Source organism: Mustela nivalis (genome assembly GCF_964662115.1).
Source record: "Mustela nivalis genome assembly, chromosome: X".
Classification (NCBI taxonomy): domain Eukaryota; kingdom Metazoa; phylum Chordata; class Mammalia; order Carnivora; family Mustelidae; genus Mustela; species Mustela nivalis.
Window position 1 is genome coordinate 122,944,869 of NC_139040.1, and position 19,075 is coordinate 122,963,943.

General features: G+C 36.4%; 2 protein-coding genes across 3 annotated transcripts in view; one reads left to right on the forward strand and one right to left on the reverse strand.

The window, feature by feature from the left end:
- FANCB (FA complementation group B) overlaps positions 1 to 19,075 on the forward strand; it is a 366,354-nt gene that overhangs the window by 311,985 nt on the left and 35,294 nt on the right. The gene's annotated exons all lie outside the window — the stretch shown is intronic.
- The window catches only part of GLRA2 (glycine receptor alpha 2), a 180,270-nt gene that overhangs the window by 159,787 nt on the left and 1,408 nt on the right, over positions 1 to 19,075 (reverse strand). For both annotated transcript variants that reach the window (XM_082717025.1, XM_082717024.1), the window contains exon 2: positions 17,592 to 17,725. In XM_082717025.1, coding sequence (XP_082573151.1) covers positions 17,592 to 17,725 — 134 coding nt within the window. The remainder of the gene's footprint in view (positions 1 to 17,591; positions 17,726 to 19,075) is intronic.

Here is a 19,075-nt window from a genome sequence, read left to right on the forward strand (position 1 = left end):
AAGGTATTAGAAGGATTCAGTGAACGAATATGCAAAGTGTTTAGAAGAATGCTTGACACATGGTAAGGACTCAAGTAATGTAAATTAATATTATTATTATTAACTCTTTCTGGGCCCCTACAGTGAAAAAAGGTGTGAAATATATGGATAGATGCAGCAAGGAATAAAGGGTTGGCCAAGAAGGCAAATGATGGGTATCTTAGACACTGAGCACCTTTACTTCCCTCATCGTTTTTTCTGAGGGACAAATAATCCCTTTGGGCTTCATCTTCTGGGTCTTAGATTTAAAATGTTTTTTTAAAAATCTCTCTACCCAGTAAGCCTATTGATAAGTGTATTTTTAGTAGAAAACACTGTTTTTATGATGCATTTAAATTTTAAAAATCTTTCTGAATGTCGAGGTGGACTTTCCTGATAGTAAAGAGAACCATCAAGACAAATCATCATGGGATGCTTGGGTGGCTCAGTCACTTAAGCATCTGACCTTTGATTTCAGCTCAGGTCATGATCTTAGGGTTGTGAGATCAAACCCTGTGTCTTCAGATTCTCTGCCCCTATGTTCCATTCTCTCTCTCTATCTCTAAAAAGAAGAAGACAAAACCAAGTATCTGCTGCTCTTTTCCAGCTTCATGGTGACTATACACAGGGCCAGCCCATGCTAGGGGCAGGGACTCCTCTGTGGGAGATGATGGAGCCCAAGAAAATAAAAGCCATTAGATAGGAACCTACCCTGACTTCCTTCCTCTCCACCTGTAAAACTTACTATTGTAGTAAGGAAGTGATAATTCTCCTTGAGTGCATGAGCAATCGCTCCATCTGTCCTCATGACATTGCTCCCTTCTGTCCTTTCCAGAACGCTGCTTCATCAACTATCGTCTATATTGCTTGCACTGTCAATCCACCTTTCCCTTATTTCACAAACGGCATTCTTCTCATCGTAATATAAAAAACGGGACGAAACAAAATACTCCCTTCTCTCAAACTCTGTAAGACAATATCTGATCTCCCTTTTCCTCCTGGCATTAGACTTTTTTTTTTTATTTATTTATTTGACAGACAGAGATCACAAATAGGCAGAGAGGAAGGCAGGCAGAGAGAGAGGGAGAAGCAGGCTTCCTGCTGAGCAGAGAGCTCATGCGGGGCTCATGGGGGACCCTGGGATCATGACCTGAGCTGAAGGCAGAAGCTTAATCGCGGCACCCAGGTCTTTTAAATGAAAAGTCTACATACTCTTTTCTCCACTTTCTGAAATCTCATTCACTCAACAACCAGATACAGTCTAAGCTTTTGTCTCCCTATTCTAGAGAAATTTTGCCCTTGCTAAGGTAAAAAATGTCCCAGTGACAAAATCCAATGGTCTATTTCCTCACCTCTTTCTATACAACATTCCTGCTGCACTTGGCATGGTTGATTTCCTAATTCACAAAACTCTCTCTTCCTTTAACCTTAGTGACTACACCTTTCCCTGGTTCTTTTCCAGACTTGCTGATGACTGCTTCTCAGTGCTCCTGACTGAGTCCTTCTCTTCCCCCACTCCCTCAGTGTCCGTGTGCATGCAAGCTTCATCCTATGACTCTTCTCTATGCTTTCTGCACTTTGGCACTGAGCGATCTTAGTCGATTCTATTACATTCTCATGACTCTCATTCTTACATTTCTAGCCCAGCATCTCTTCTTGGCTTCATATTAACATTTTTAACTACAGGTTAGATAGCTCTGTGTGGATTTGTAGCAGTCCTCTCAAAAACGTGCCCAAAGCTGAACTCTTATGATCTTCCTCCCTCTGCATCTTCTTTCCTTTATATCTCCTCTTTGGGTAAACAAAATCACGATCTGATCAGCTGCCTAACCTGGAAACTTGAGTCAAACACTGTGCTTTCTCTTGTACCCTCTATATTTTTTTCTAATGCAAAATTGGCTTTAAATTTATTTTGTTAATCTGGTTTCTGCTTTCTAATCCCATTGTCACTGCCTAAGCCTAAACCTTCACTGTTTCTCTCTTGTGGGTGATTGTCATGGGACCTTGGTTTCCCCTTTTTCTAGTAAATCATTTGAAATGTATCTTGAGTTGTCTTCTTAGAAACCACATTTAATTATGTACCTTCTCTGTTTAAAAACCTTGTAGCCTTCCTGTTACCTATGGTTGGACTTAAATGCTGTAATATTCTCCTTAATACTCTGGCCCTAACTTCATTCTCTAACCCCATCTTCTATGAACCCCCCCCTTTTTACTTCCTCTAGGTATACTCATCTTTTGCTATCCACCAATCTAGCCATTTTCTTTCTGGACATCGAGAGTTCCCTATCTGAAATTTGCTTTTTAATTCATTGAATATCTACTCATCTTTCAATACCTAATTCCTCAAACATCACCTCTTTTAGGAAGCCTAGAGCTACTTTTTTTTCTCCTCTGTAGACTGACCTCTCACATATAAAGGACTCTCCAAAGAAATATGAAGATTATCATTAGTAGTAGGTGCCTTAGTTGGGCTTCCTAGGCTTTGTGAAAATTTTTTTGTCCATTGCCTCATAATCTGGGAGAATCCTATGCCTTAAAAGCCTTTCTTAGATTTTTGATGAAGCTGGAAAATGAGGCTCAAAAGAGAATTTTAGAGGAAAATCAACAACAAACTCAGTGGTTGGAAGGAGTTATGGGCTATAACCTTGAAAGGAATCTGATAGTACTTTACCAATTGGAACTTACTGGTAATTCAGGTGTGTCCAATGTTCACAGTGAGTATCATTTGGGTACATTGATTTTATTTACTAAACACTGCAGACATTGAGTATAAAGTTGTCTCAGGCCGGTGGATGTTATTTCGGTATGTTTGATGCCACCATACATTCCTGTTCAGAACTGGGCATGGAAAATAAAGCTTTTTATACATGGGATATTGACCCTGGAGTAGTGGTAAAATAGAAGGAGATGGGCTAGAAAGGTTGGAGGCTAGATGCTGGTAAATTAAAAATTCTCCTTTTAATTCTCCTCTATTCGTTGCCTAGCACAGTGACAAATGCACAAAGAATGCTTGATATGTATCTATATGTGAGTGAATCCACTAACTCAACATTAAACATTTATTAAGCTCCTGTAAAGACAGGAAATGCATAAAAACCTGAGACTTCAAAGATAAATTAGACTTACCCTGAAACAGAAAGGGGAGCAGTTACGTTAAAAATAAATTCAATGTGAGCGCACTTTCTCTCTCTCTTTCTGTCCTCCCCCAGTCAAATAAATAATAAATCTTTAAAAATACATTCAACAAAGTATTACAGATTGAGTGTCTTTATCTTCATTCTTTAAATGATGACCTACATTCTACTCCATCTTAGGTTTTCTCTATCTGGAAAGGTAGTGTTGGTCTACGTCGCGTCTGGCAGCAAAATAACTTTGTCCTTCCCCCTAAATAAGAAAAATGGTAAACAAAATTCCAGCCATCTTCCATTCTGAGAAATGCATAAGGAGTCAGATGAGATAATGTATGGGGGAAAAGTTCATGCATTTAAAAAATCACAACTCTTACCAGATCATAATTTATTATTTTAGTTCAATGGTTCACACCCAACTTTGTTTTATTACAGATTCTATGAATAAAGATTGGTATTATAAGTTTTTCTCTTCATTCGATAAATGTTTATTGGCCTGACCTACTGTCAGATATTGCAGGTACAGTGGAGAATGAGATAAGCCCAATCTCTGGCCTCCTTGAACCAGTCTAGGAGGGAAAGAGACCAGGAAGCCACCAATCACAATAAAGATTATAGACTGAGCATGAAGGACAGGTTGGAGTTAGGTAGTTGAAAAGAGGCTTTCTAGAAGAAATGGTATGGATGCTGAGGTTGTAGGATGCGTGGGCATTAGGCTGCTGGAAAGGCAGGCACAGAGAAGGTAAATGAAAGTCCAGAGCACCACAGATAAAAGGTTGGAGGAACAAGCAACAGCACTGAGGCTGGAACAGAGTGGGAGGGCATGGCTGGAAATGTGGAATGGTCATGTTGAAATGGACAATATTGATTCTCCACCCAGATTCCTTTGTTTCCATTTATCATTTTGTGCCTCTTACCTCAGTGTGCTTTGGCACACTGAGAACATGTGGCCTTTCATAGAGGACTGTCCTAGGGCTACTGGGGGTCACTTTGCCCACATGAAAAGAGATAGAAGCATTTGGGAAATTTACTCTCCCCACCCACCTACATGCACCCTGAGGGCAGTCTTTACTCAGTAACTAACAGAGGGGAATATGAAAAGCCAGGTCTTTTGCCTCTGGTCAGGAAAACCCTGGGATGCAGCTTATACTGAAGAGTTTCCCCGGAAACTCTGGGGATCAGGTTGACCCCGCCTTCTGTTGGACTTTGCCTGAGATCACATCCATATGGGGTTCCCCCCATTCTTTTCTGACTTTATCACTCTCTTATCTGTCTCTCCTCTCACTTATCCTTAATAAATTACTTGCACAGAAGGCCTGCTTCTCAGAAATCTAACCTCAGATAGTTGTAGTCAAAAATCTAACCATGAAGATCTTTATAAGCCATGTGCAGGTGTGTAAGGAAGTGATAAGTCCCAGGAGAATTTCAAGAGTCGTGAGAGGCCTGGAACATAGAGGATACTAGTATTTTGAGCTCTGCACTCTCTTGGATGACAGCTCAGCTTGCTTTTCCTGTGCATTCAGATAAAGATATAGCCAATCAGGCACCCCAGAGCAGCTGCACTATGAATTTTCTAAAAAAAGTATAGGAGTTTATTTCTGATCTTAGCTTGCCTTTAGAATCTATTCATTATCCATTCTCTATTTCTTTGCGTTCTTTGCACCTGCCACAGCAGTAAATAACTTTTACTCAGCAGTAAATAACTTTTTTCAAAGGTGTCATTTTGCAATTTATATGGTATATTTCACGATGTCACTGATGGGCACTTTTTGTTGGTGCCCTCAACTGTGTTGCTCTCGCTGAAGCAGATAATTTATTCTGACATTTATACAAAAAGTTAGACACTGAGGGATACCCACTCATTTGAGACTTTACATATACACAGTTTATTATGGCCCATAGTGTTAGCACCTGGGGCCAGATTCTTATATAATGATGTTCTTTTAATGTATAGAGGAATGAGAAAGGTCCCATGGCGGAGGAATCATAACTCAATCATGGAAGCTTCACGTGTCAATCCACTTCCGCCAAGCTCCGCAAAGATTCCTTCACCCAAGCTGTTTTGCTGTTAACTGTACATTGACACCTCTTAAATGTTGGGGTGAGTGGGTGCTATGGAAGATGCTTCACCCAGGGGCCCTATGCAAACCTGGTAGGCAGGAAATAAAAAATGTGCGTGTAATTATGCTGTTCGCTGAGTCTGTCTCACAAGTAGAAATGTGGAATTTCTTCCTTGCAATAACTGTGTTCTCTTGCTGAGGAAATCCTTTTTAAAATGGGCTTTAGGATATTTGCCCCAAGTCACAAATTCATACACTTTCCTGAAAGCCCAGCATTTTTTAACTTGGTTGGCATCAGGAGATCTATGGAACAGGAAGCCACCTGTTGGGTTTTAAGTGGGAATATCTGTTCAGAAGATTTGAATAAAGGATGAGCTTAAATGAGGCATATGTACCTAATAAACAAATGTGAATATTAGAAATGTAGGTGGTACTTGGGGGGAAATAAAAGGAACATGTATTCCAAACTTGGGTAATTCCTCCTATCTTTGGAGAGCTGGAAAAAATAGGCCTGCTAATATAGGATTAATTTGGTAAGGATTAGGTTGAGTATGCCGCTGGTCACAGAGTGGTCACTAAATCTAGATAACAAAATAGGAATATTCCAGAGAAAATAAATACCGAATAGTATAGCAGCTTTGTTGCTAACAAGCTATGATCTCAAATTTTAAAAGAAGCAGAGTGGCATTTTATCTATCAAAAATCCTCCTGAAAAAAAAAAATGGACATTTTGGTGCCAGTTTTCCTAAGAAATGGCATTGGGCCTATGTGACATTTCCTTTCAAAGAGGCATGATCTCTTCTTAAATTTTTTTATTTGGGGAAGATACTATATACTTCATTTTGAAAGCAAATCTCAGAATACTGGAGAAAATGTTATCTTCTTCTTCGTATTTCCTGACTTCTGTAACTAAGGATTCACCAAAGCCTTCTCCTCAGTCTCATAATATCTAATGCAACTGTCTGCCTCCTGGAAATGGAGAAGCAGCAGTGACATCAGGAGCAAATGATAATAAGGAATCAAGGAATCTGAGTCAGGCACCCAGGCTATATGAAACCAAATTTAAGAGTAAGCAAACTGTGTAGGCTGAAGAACTTCATTAATCTTCACTCAGTTAGTCTCCAAGGTGTTGTATATCTAAGACTGCCAACCCTCACTCACCAGAAAAGCTTAAAAATTGGTATGGCATTATCTGTGGGTTGTACAGTGGAATGTCAGCAGTGCCAGTGCCCTCACTGTGGATACATTGAAGCAGTGTTTCAAATGAAGTACTAATCTCATACAGAATGTGTAGTGGCTCCATCATCAATGTATCTTCATCGACTGTATGAAATAAAGGACATGGATCAGGAGCCATTGGTTAAGTCTAAGGTAGCTTTAATACTTCCCAACCCCTACTTTTTTCTCTATATCCTCCTAAGATCTTGGAGTAAGAAACAAGAAGAAAAAAGTCATACTTGGGCATTTGACAAACTCTCAGAGAAAGCATGGGGGAAGAACTAGTAATAAAGGTATATGTGTATATATTGTATATATGTAATATATGTATATTACATATATAATATATAATATATAATATATAATATATAATATATAAATACATATACTACATATATACATATATATGTAATATATACAATATATAAAAATATATATTTAAAATAAATATATATAAAATATATATACCTTTATATATAATAATATAATATATAAATATATATAATTTTTCAAGACATTTAGTGATTATTTCAAAGACATTTCTTTCGCATCATCTTTATTGAAAACAATTTTCAATAGTTTTTCCTGGGAATTCACATATGTAAGTATGAAACATGATTAATTTTGAGAAGACTAATATAGAATATATTTTACTGCTAAAAAATGAAGACCTTGATTATAAATCTACACAAGTTATTTAAGATAAATCTTGCATAATTTCAATTTTTAAATGTGAGTTTTTTTTAGTATGGATTCAAATTTGAAAAATTTCATTTCAAGGAGGTGATGGGAAAAACTTCTAAATAAACAGTTGGATGGAAATTCTATAACCATAAGATTTATCTATCTTGGAAAACTGCCTGAAAGAGAAGATGGCAATCCAAAAGGAAATCCCTCACACAGGCATAAAACTTTGTCATAGCCTGCTGAAGAAATGTCTTTAGTTCAAGGTTATTATTTTTTTTAATTAAATTAATTTATTTATTTTCAGAAAAACGGTATTCATTATTTTTCACCACACCCAGTGCTCCATGCAATCCGTGCCCTCTCTAATACCCACCACCTGGTACGCCAACCTCCCACCCCCACCCCCCCGCCACAAGGTTAAAAGTCACTTGTTTAAATGTGCATTGGTCATTCAGCATTCAAGAATCATAAAGACTAAAACAGATGATTATCAGATCAAAGTATTTTGCTGTATTGACTAATGTAGTTTCTTTTGTCTTCGATGTTTGTTATTTTCAAAATGCCTCTGTTTGCTCATTTATTCATGTAAATGAAGCAGGAGATAAATAGCCTGCAATAATATTTTAACAGTAGAGTAATTCTCTTGTGGCAGCAGAATGCTAATGTTGACCATGTATCAAAATGAAAGCCACATTTACTGAATGTGGAGGCCTTCTCACTCTTATGGATATTATCTTTCCAGCAGAGCATAATAGGTTTCCCATCATCATCAACAATTTTCAGAGCAAAAAAAAAAAAAATCATTTAGATTTATGGATTTTACCAAGACCACATTTTCCAAAAGGTATTCCATGAAACCCCAGTTCCCCAGAATGTTACTCATTTAAGAAATCCATGATCAAATAAAAAGTATAGGATAAGCACCTATGTAAAAAAAAGTTTTAAAAATATTTGTGTATTTTTGGGACACCTGGGTGGCTCAGTTGGTTAAGCAGCTGCCTTCGGCTCAGGTCATGATCCCAGTGTCCTGGGATCGAGTCCCACATCGGGCTCCTTGCTCAGCGGGGAGCCTGCTTCTCCCTCTGCCTCTGCCTGCCATTCTGTCTGCCTGTGCTCTCTCTCTCTGATAAATAAATAAAATCTTTTAAAAAAAAAATTTAAAAAAATAAAAAAAATAAAATAATAAAATAAAATAAATATATTTGTGTATTTTTACTGCAAGTTTTCTCTTAACTTTTAATATGTTAGTGGATATCGGGACTCTCTCAGAGGATGTTTTGCAAAATTTCACATTCTTATTTATTAAAAATATCCATTTTTCCATTTTAAACCTTTTATCTGAGAACATTTTGTGGGACTAATGTTTTGAGAAACATTTTTGGCCAGGTGCTGAACTAAAGAAACATGGCAGCTGCTTTTCCCAGAAGCAGCCTCTGTACATGAATTTGCTACCACCAAACTAAATGCAAGACAAAAATGTAAATGGCTTATTTCTTCAGTAATCCCCTTGTAAGTTTCCAGAGTCTTTCCATAGAATAATGATCATCCTTGAAATATTGGGAAATGAAATAAGAAATGAGCAACTGGAAAAAAAAATCTGGACAGAATTAATATTTCTCAGAGGAAAGGCCAATTCCCTAGGAAAATTGGATGTATCCAAGCTCTTCTGGGGGTGAATTAATAATTTATAAGAGCACATACCACAGAATTTTAATTTAGAATGTAAAGACCAGGGACTATCAATGTTGGACGTGACAAAGACATCTTGCCCCAAGTCCTTTATTTTTTGGAGGTGACAAAAATGAATCCTAGAAAGGTTAGGTGGTGTGCTCCAGGTTACAGCTGACAAAACTAGAATTACAACCAGTCCTCATGAATCTCAGTTTACTTTTTTTTTTCCACCTGTGGTATTTTACCCCTCTTTATTTGGTAAGGCAATCCCTGGCATAGAGTATCTTGGGGAAAATACTATAAGAAAGATATTATCCTTCAAACACAAGGGCAAAATTTTCTCATTCTGGTCTTAAAGTGCTTAAGGTGTGAGGAGTTATGAATTTGTCCAAGTGAATATTTTAAGATCCCATCATTCAGCAATTCTGGAGAGGTAGAGCTGGGGCAGTGTGGGGCCCAGGTATGTGCTTTTTTAACAGGACTCAGGTGGCTCTGGAACAGGTGCTCTGAAAAGCATTGTTTGAGGAAGACATCACATAGTCTATACAACACTGAAGTACTAAAACCAGAGTTAACGCAAAGGAAAAAGTTAGAATATAAGAATTCCACTGTGAGTATTTCACACTGTATTTATTAAATACATTTAATGAGTTGTTACAGTGTGGTTTGCCACATGTGTGTATCATTCACTTTTCAGAGACTTTGAGGTTCAAAGCTAAATACATTGACCCCTTGTTTCCTGAATATATTTAGGAGGCCAAAACATGCTTTTACTAAGAGAAAACCTGGCAAAAGAAATCTCAACTGCATTCTTAAACATGAAGTGGTTCTTAGAAATCAGCATCTCGAAGTATTTAAATGTAAATAAATCAGAAAATGATAGATTATATTATCTTCTATATACACTTGGGTTTTAAAAATAAAAGAAAAATTACATGGCAAAGTGGTTCTGAGATCTTCCTAAAGTGGCAGACTTGCCATGATAAGTAGCTGTATTTTAGGTGCAGTAATCAAACCACCAAGGAGTGCAAAACAAGCAACTGTTCCTTCAGCTTTGCCACTTCTCTACCTCCACCTAATCTTTTCTTCCTCTGACTCTCTACAGCTCTGTGTAGAACAGAAGAGCACAGAGGGGAAGCACGTGTCTCAGAAATGCTGCCCCACAGAGACTTGGTATTAAGTCTTGAGCTCAAATCTAAGCCCACAACACACCCAGCAGAAGGAGCCTGCAGAGGATTGCCATGGGGCAAGTACAACAATACAGTATTGGCAAATGTAGACAAATATTAGATAGACAGGAAACTACATTAATTATTTTCATATACTCTGCAGAAAGCTTTCTCTCTCTCTGCCTCTCTCTCTCTGTCACACACACACACACACACACACACACACACACACACACACACACATGCATACATACCATTCCATTGATTGCACCTCTTTCAGATGTCTGTTTAGGAGAAGGAACTATCACCTTACATTATCTTCGTCTCTCTTCCCTGCCTTTGAAGGTATCAGTAAATATTGGGAAAATTTATCCCAACAATACCCCTCTCTCACTTCCCTTCTTTCCCAAGACTGATAAAGGAAGACTAACTAAACTGATTATCATTTTTGGAGATGTCTGGTCCACCACCGGAAGACGGAGGGAGGTCTTTGCTCTTATGTTGGTTTTGTGTTGTTATCTTCCATTTCCTGTCCAGAGACACGCTCTTCTCTTTCCTGTTCTTCTCTGCACCTTGGGAAGCTGATGTTTTGAGTCTGCACCTTTGAGCTCCCTTGCTCTCTGACTTCTAATTGGATTTGGCCAATGAGACTCCCACAAGAAAATGAAATACAGGAGTAAAGTGAGGTCTAAATATTTATTCTCTAGCTTTCTCCCTGCTAGGACAACACTGATTAACTACATTGCTCCACAGATCTCATTAGGTGGTCTGTCTATATAGCCACATTCTCTACTTTCTGGTGACCATTCCCTCCCTTGCCTCTTCAGGTCTTGAAGTACTAAACTCTCTTTTGGGGGATTGGTTTTCCAAACCCTCTCATACCCCATTAAAGTGTGCCATTTCTTTCCTGCAGAGGTCCTGGATGATACAGAATTCAATTTACAAATTATATTCCAGTTTTTAGTGAAGTAAAAACAGACATTTAAAAGCTTGAATTTTTGTTTACCACTGTATACTTAGCAAGTAACATGGCACCTGGCACATAGTAATTACTCACTATTTAAGAGGAACAAACAAATGAATTGTGTTTAGACTGCAATATAAAGATGTAAACCATTATGTGTAATTTTTTGTGCCCATATAGATGCTCCCTTGCCACAGATTTATTCTGTTGATTTGAAAATGCATGGGCAGATGTAGCTTATTTTTCCTCAAGAAAATATGCCCCCCGCTACCATCAGAGAAAAAGAAGAAATCAAAAACAAACTTAGAGGGTGCCTGGGTGGCTCAGTCGGTTGGTGTCTGCCTTCAACTCAGGTGATGATCCCAGGGTTCTGGGATTGAGTCCCGCATTGGACTCCCTGCTCAGTGGGAAACCTGCTTCTCCCTCTCCTGTTCCCCCTGTTTGTGCTCTCTCTCTTTCTCTCTCTCTAATAAATAAATAAAATCTTTTTAAAAAAAGAAAAGAAAACTTAGGCAGTCACATTCGTGGTAATTGCCCATTGTCTTTCCATATTTTGACTTGATCCAGGATTTTGGCCTCTTGGATAAATGTGTTAAGAAAATAGAGACACCATTTGATATACTCGCATTCATAAGGATATGGTGGGTACACAAGCCAGGGCATGAGTCCAAGGCAGTGTCCAGCTTTTCTATTGTACTTGCTCCATGACCACATTTGATTGGCTAGCCAGACTAGACTCTAAGAGGGTAACCAGTGACTTTATTTTTAAATGTCCTGCTCACTTAAGAATATCACTTAGAGATCTATTCCTTTTGTGAAGGTCCTTCCTTTAGTGCATTTCACATGGCGCAAAATGTCTGCAATCAGTCACAAGTGTCCAGAGTAGCCCTCTCAAGAAAGAAGTCAGTGAGAAAATGCTGTGTGCCACAGTCAGGACAGCCTCACGGATGTTAACTCCAAAGAGAATCCAGAACGCTTCCAAAGACCTTGTTGTTATGAGGCTTGATCCAACTATATTTCCATTTTTAAGACCCTATTCCAAACATGTATATCCAACACGCCAAAAAAAAAAAATTCAACACTACCAAGAACAAACAAATGATTTTTTTTCACACTCTAAAGCTGATAACCCTAAGAGGACACATTATAATGTCCACTCATTAAGTACCAAGATATCCCAGTATCAATGCTGTTATCTTTTTTTTAATGAAGTCTCTGATTATCAGTAAAATGGACAGAATTGTCCTTCAAGGTGGACAAGCAAGCACTATAGAGATTAGGATAAAATGTTTAAGCTCTTTCATTAATGAAATTAAGGATATAAAGTTACCCAGAATCAACCAAGGAGCAAAACAATACATTCTCAAAAACTAAATTACGAGCTTCCATTTCTATTGCTCATAACCTGCCATGTTGTAGAGACCAAATGCTCTCTTCAAAATACTCTAAAATAAAAAATCAATTCTGCATGCTTGTGCAGTGACCCTTGTAAGTGCAATAACTGGACAAGAAATTATATAAGAAATGACAGTCATACATCTTCAGTTAAGTTTAGGGTCCTTCTTTCTAGGACTAAGTAAAATTCGTTCTTTCTTTTCCTTGGTTCATTTAAAAATGAGTCCAAGAAAATAATCAGGGGTGGGATTTGAATGGATAAAGATAATTCCTTCTCACAAATGGCTCCCTCTTTGTTTCATATTTAAGAATATGAAATAGCTCTTTCAGTTTGGAAATCTTCCCACCAATCAAATAAAAGGAGAACCAGCTGAGACACATGACGCCTGTGTTCTGATTACTGCAATAGGATTCTAAGGTACTGAACTTTTCTGACTTGTTTTTATACCATAAAAACAATCAAGCAATTATAAGACCCCAACCACCATCAAGGGTTAGCTTTGACAATATATCATCAGTGCTGGTTACAAAAGAGAAATGAGGGGCTAGTAATAGGGACTGATAATTCAGATTATTTGCAATAAACTTAATAGTTATAAACAAATCATTCAGATGCATGATCTCATTTGATGCTCAGAACAACCCAAATGCAAAGGTAGAAGAAAACATAAGGCATGGAAGGGTGAAGATATCTTTTCTCAAAATGGACATGAACATGGGATTTCTGAATCCAAGTCTAGGACCCTTTCCACTATATTACTCTGTTACCACGGACTGGAAAACATTTACTTTGCCAGAGCCTATTAGAATATAGACGTCTCCTTCCTGATGTCACCTCATACTACAAGGACCTTGTAGGCCAATAGTAGAAGCCTAGTATATACAAATGTGTTGGTTGGTGTCCATCCATCAGAGAAAAGCTAGACTGTGACACAGCCAATGGATTTCAGATGTTCAAAAATCTTCATTAACGTCATTTCTGAACAAAACTGTCATATGTAAATTTCCCTTTGTTACCTTCAGTCTTTCATTTCAATAATACTTTTCTCCTTTTTATCTCCTATTGTCTTATTCTAAAATGGCTGCACTCTTTCTGCAACTTCCTGCACTCAAGTAAAATATTTCTGACACTTGTGAGCATTCTATTCTTTTTCTCGGAAAACATCGTAACATCTGATGCCCACATCTACCAGGGTGATCAAAGAAATGACCATGCTGGGGCTGCATTATCCCTAACTGAGAGAATCACCCTTTCCAAATGTCCCTGCTGGACGTTTGTGCTCAAGCCACCCCCTACAGGGATTGGCAAGCACAACATTTGAGCTTGAGCTCCACTTGGCTACAGACAATAAATAGAATTTCCAAGGGAAGAAACCTGAACCTCTAGTTTTTTGAAAGTGGGCCTATTTCTACTTGTATCTGAAACACCTCTTGAGCTGATAACTCCTTAGAAAATGAAGGAAACCATATTGCATGCAAATGTAGGTTTTAATGTCACACATCACACTTTCAAATTTAGGTCTCCAGACATAGAAAAAAATTAGTGTGCATGGCATGCACAAAGAAGTGGAGTGAATAATTATCTCCTGGCATCATCCATTCCAGATCCTATTCCAAAATGAATGCTATAGTGGAACGTATTTATTCACATTGGGATGAAATTTAGGATATAACTCTAATTTTATTTTCAAAGAAAATTTCATTAAAATAGATAAAGGCTTTGTTTCAAGGAGACAGAATCAGAACTAATGTATTTTGCCCAGGTTTGAGCATTTCATTTGGCCTCCTTAAAAGCTTAATGTTTAAAGTGGCATTCTCAAGATGCAATAACACTGACAAAGGAGTATCTGATACGATGATGGAGTAACACCATGATAAATCAACCGACAATGAGACAAATCACCCAAGTGGGGAAAGTGGCCCCTCTGTTGACATAGAATCGATATTTACCATGGTTTCAGAACCAGGTAATTGTGAATGGACTTAGCTTGTGTTTTCATCTGAACTGAAGATTTTGAAAATTTGTGTTTTGACAAGATCTGACCCAGGTCTCTATGGATCTTATAGATGGAATGCAACTGGCAAATCTGACTCATGACTTTGTTTATACACTTGTGCTTCAGCTCATCAGAAAAGCTATTTTTTCCCTGTAGTTTCTAAGAATGGCTCTCAATTACAGAGCCTAAGTCTGATTCATTTCTGGTCCCCTTTTCTAGCTTACATCCATTTTCCTTCTTGTGTATATGCCCATTATGACATCTTTCAGAGGCCATCAGGGATATGGAATAGACATGAAATATTTTACTGGCTTGAAAGTATACAGGAAAGATTCCTTCCAATAAGAAAAATTACACGTATGCATTTCCTTTTCCCTTGCCAGCAGCAAGGAAAACAGAGAAGAACTAATATTTAATAAGACATCTAGAAAAGCCATTCCTTGTACCTCAACCACCCATATTTCACTCTTGCTTTTATTTTTGTGGTCAAATCTTGCCCTTCTGTCCTCCTATTAATTACTATTATTGTTGTTTTCAAAATCATCATCATCATCATGTTTATTGTTTTCATAGCCATTTGGTTTTTAGCATTTACAGCATGCCTGTCACTGTCTAGATACAGTCACATTTCCTAATCATCCTTCATTTCTATCTACTATATAAAATTTCTCATTGGTACATTGCTAATCAACCATAGTAAGTTACAATAAGTCTATAGTGTTCTTCCTAGCCTCCTCACTGTTACAAGTTCCTTATGATCTCTTTTATTTCTTTCTCCTCAGCTCAACTAAGATCATCTTTGCTAGTCACTGTGACCACTGGTTGGTTCCTCAAAACTTCCTACCCTACTACAACTAATTGGTCGCACTAATCTTCATAAGTGATCTACATTTTCCTCTCTTTCTTGGTCCTTATATCCTCATTCCAGAGAAAAGATGACTTCTTTTACCTATATTATGTATGTGTGCATATTTGTGTTTGTCTGTGTGTGCATATATATAACTCTCTCTATATATAACTCTGTACACAACCCTCCCCTCTCAGATGCAGTGTGGGGTGGGTTGATAAAACATAAATATGCAAAAGAACCATATTAGACATATGAAGTTTTAATGGGAATACCAAGAAGTGAGAATTATTTTACTCTAAAATAATGGGGAATGTTTTATATCCAGGAAGAGCCAAGATTCCCTGAATAAAGAGAATTGTGGGAGCTGTTATGTAATTAATCTTCTATAACTGGTTCATGTAAACAAAATTTATGAAAGAGGATCAGGGTTCATTGAGGTGGAGAGTTAAAGGGAGTAGGAGACAAAACTCAGTGAAATCCATTCATGTTCAAATCTTAAAGGATATCTACCCCATTTCCCTTTTATAAGTCTTTAAAGCATCCTGTGCTCGGGTCTTTAAGCAGTGGAAAAAATCTCAAAAACATGGCCATGCTTTCCTATACTTGATAATCTCACCATTTATTTATCCTTTAGAATCATGAGAAGTGTTGTTTCCAAAGGGTGACATCCCCAGAAGAATGAGAAAAAAAGCTCTGTGAAACTGATTGCTCATTCTGTGCGGTCATTTAAAGTAGCAAATGACAACATGGGTGTTTGTTTATTACTCTGCATTTTTCTCCACTTTTGAAAGTGACTTCTAGAAAATAATGAATAATAGCTGCTATTAAACAAGATCCACATAAATTTGAAATGATTTTCCATCTCTGGGCCTTCTCTATGAAACCTTCCATGAATAGCTTAACAGGAAATCATCTCTTCATTTGTTGGAATCCTGTAGCATTTTATCTGTACTTTTTCATGTTACTTAACTATTAACTACTTAACTATTTCTATGTCATAATATATATTACTTTATAAATATTCATGTAACATCCACCCTCCCCACTAAAATTTTTGACGGTAGCACCCAAACCTGTTTCATCTCTCAACTTTTCAATGCATGCAGTAGTTGACTTCCCATATAGTTCAGACTCAGAAGTTGTTGAATGACTAAGTGAATAGATGTAAGAATGAGTGGTCCCATTGAAAGCTCATTCTCAATATGTTGCTCATAGGATTTTATTTCAAATATTGACTTCCAAAGCAATGACTACAAAATTAGTATGAAATGGGATAAGCATGAAAATTGTTTTCAGGAATATCAAGCTTTGAATTTAGTTCTGTTTCTTTTGGAAATACTCTATAAATCAGAAATACTTGTTTTGTCAAAATTATGACATAACTCTTTATAAAATGTGCCCTTAGCTGGGTATATTCAGAGTTGTAGCATTTAAAGCTAAAATGAATCTAGAATTTAATTTTCATGCTCATATTTGCCAATAGTAAAAATTAATCAAAACTCAAAGAAAGCAATCCAATTAAGTCGCTAATAAGCAAAACCAAAGCAATGGAATTACAACATAATATCTAGAATATTATAAGATTCTTCTTTTGTAAAATATTATAAGCACTCCACAATGCACTATGTTAAATTACAAGATAAAACGCAATTGTTTAAAATATGTATTTAGAAATCAAAACATCAAAAATAATTCATTCATTAATAATTGGTTCTTATTTAGTATAAAAATAAATCAAAGATAAAAAATACTTTTACAGGTGATTAGTTACATTTTTATAACATTAAATAAACAAAAATATCAAACTTTTTGGTTTGCTTCCAATTGAACAAAGAAAGTATCCACCATCTTTGACATGTGTACTTTACAATTCTGTATTTGTTAATTTTAGATAAACAATTTCAAATAAACTATTAAAATGTTTAAACAAAAGAAAACCAAAAATTTCTGATGTATTCAATTAGAGCCTCTTGCCACAATGTTGAGAAATGAGAGAGGCCTGAAAGTGTGTAAAATGGCATGTTTTATATTGAGATTCAAGCATCACTTTGGGAGTAGGTATTCAAAACGGAAACCAAAGATTTTGAATAATTATTGAATCTTGAATGATTCCTGGTAGACACACATATAATGTCAAATCCATCATTTACTCTTGGAGTCATTTCCAGTCATACTCCCACTTAGGATCAAAAAAGGGAATGTAGCAATAATCTCTGACATTAGTTTTCTTTGTGGAATAGAATACTAATGAGAAAAGTTTTCAAAAGAGGCAAACAATATATAATATTTAAACTATTAAATTGGCTATCTCAAAATAATGCCAAATGAAATGAATACTACATTATTTTATGATAAAAAGCCCTTAAAAGTTATTTCAGTTTATTCAAACACCTAGATTTCCCATAGGCTTAACATAAATTTATTTGGACCCTACCTTTAAAATTTGGCCTGATTCTTGCATCGTATCCTGATGTCCTTCCCATTAATTTGTCCAAGAAATCTGAAGGTGATAGGGTCTGCGAAGGTTGTTTTCCAGACCTGGAGTCATGGTCTTTGCAGAAAGCCGTCCTAAACACATCATCAACTTTTTTTTAGCAACAATTTCATTCTCGATGCCCGAGAGCTAAGGCTCACAGAATGTTTGACATCATGTTTTGTTAATATATGTGTTATGTTAGTAAGAAGAAAAAGAAAATTAAAAACTCTTTGGTCAACTTCAGAATTTTTACATTCTCTAAAGTTAACTTTAAATGATGAGAGTTAGAAATCCTGAGTCATATCTCCCAGATGTCCAAACTATAGCCATAAAGATGTTTAAGATGATACTACACGCATAGCTTATTTTGTAGATTTTATGGACATATAGTTAAAGCTGTTTCTTTCTAGACTCATCAGAGAAATGAAGATGATAATTTCTAAAATGTGATTGTCTTAAAATCATTCCCCCATGACTCTCAAACAATTCTTCCAGCATTTTAGCCCTTAATATAAATCCTCTACTTTTTACTGGAAATATATAATAAGATGGGCAGAACAAAGTGAACAGAGAACTAATTATTCCATTGCTTATTTTCTCACCTGCTAGATTCTATTCCGGCTATCAACTATTAATAATTTTCAATGCATTGTCTAAAAGAAAGGCTTCACTTGGAAATTTAACTTCTTTCTAAAATAGGTCAACAATAAGTGTGTGTGTACTTCTATTATTTTATCAGATGTTATTTATATATTAGCATTTAAATTGTTCACTCTCCAGTAAAGTAGTCATGAAAAAGAACTTCTAAATCATTTTCTCTTCTGCATTATCACAAACACTAAATGTGATTGGAAAATTTCTCATATTTTCATTTTCCTTAAAGGGCTTATAAAAAGAGCTTATTTGGTTTGTAGTGAAATGAATACTTTCACAATACATAGTGGTTGACTGAATGTCTATTTCTTCCCTAAGGCATTATTTGACAAGCTTTATTTTTAATAGTTTAACAAATAATCTTGTTAATTCTGTCACTGAGAAAACACCACATTTTTGCCAGTTTTTCAAAGTAGTATTAAATGCAAAGTATTAAGTGCAGAGGATTTAAACATTTGGTAGGAATTAAAAATTGATACAGTCATCTAAAAATACTCACATTCCCATATGCAGATTCATCTGATTAATCAAGTATTATTTAATTATGATGGTGGTGGTGGTGGTGGTAATGAAGGTGATGATGATGATGATGATGGTGATGATGCTTCTAATGAAACCCAGCCTATGGTTTTTCTTAATCATAGTAGGTGTGAGCCTGAAAGGAACATAGTGGGGTTTCCCAGTACTCGTAACATTAGCTATATGTTCCATTTCTCTTGGTTCTGTAAAAAAAATACCATGAAATCTAGTGAAAATTAAATGAAGAGTCCTACACTTTGTGGTATGAA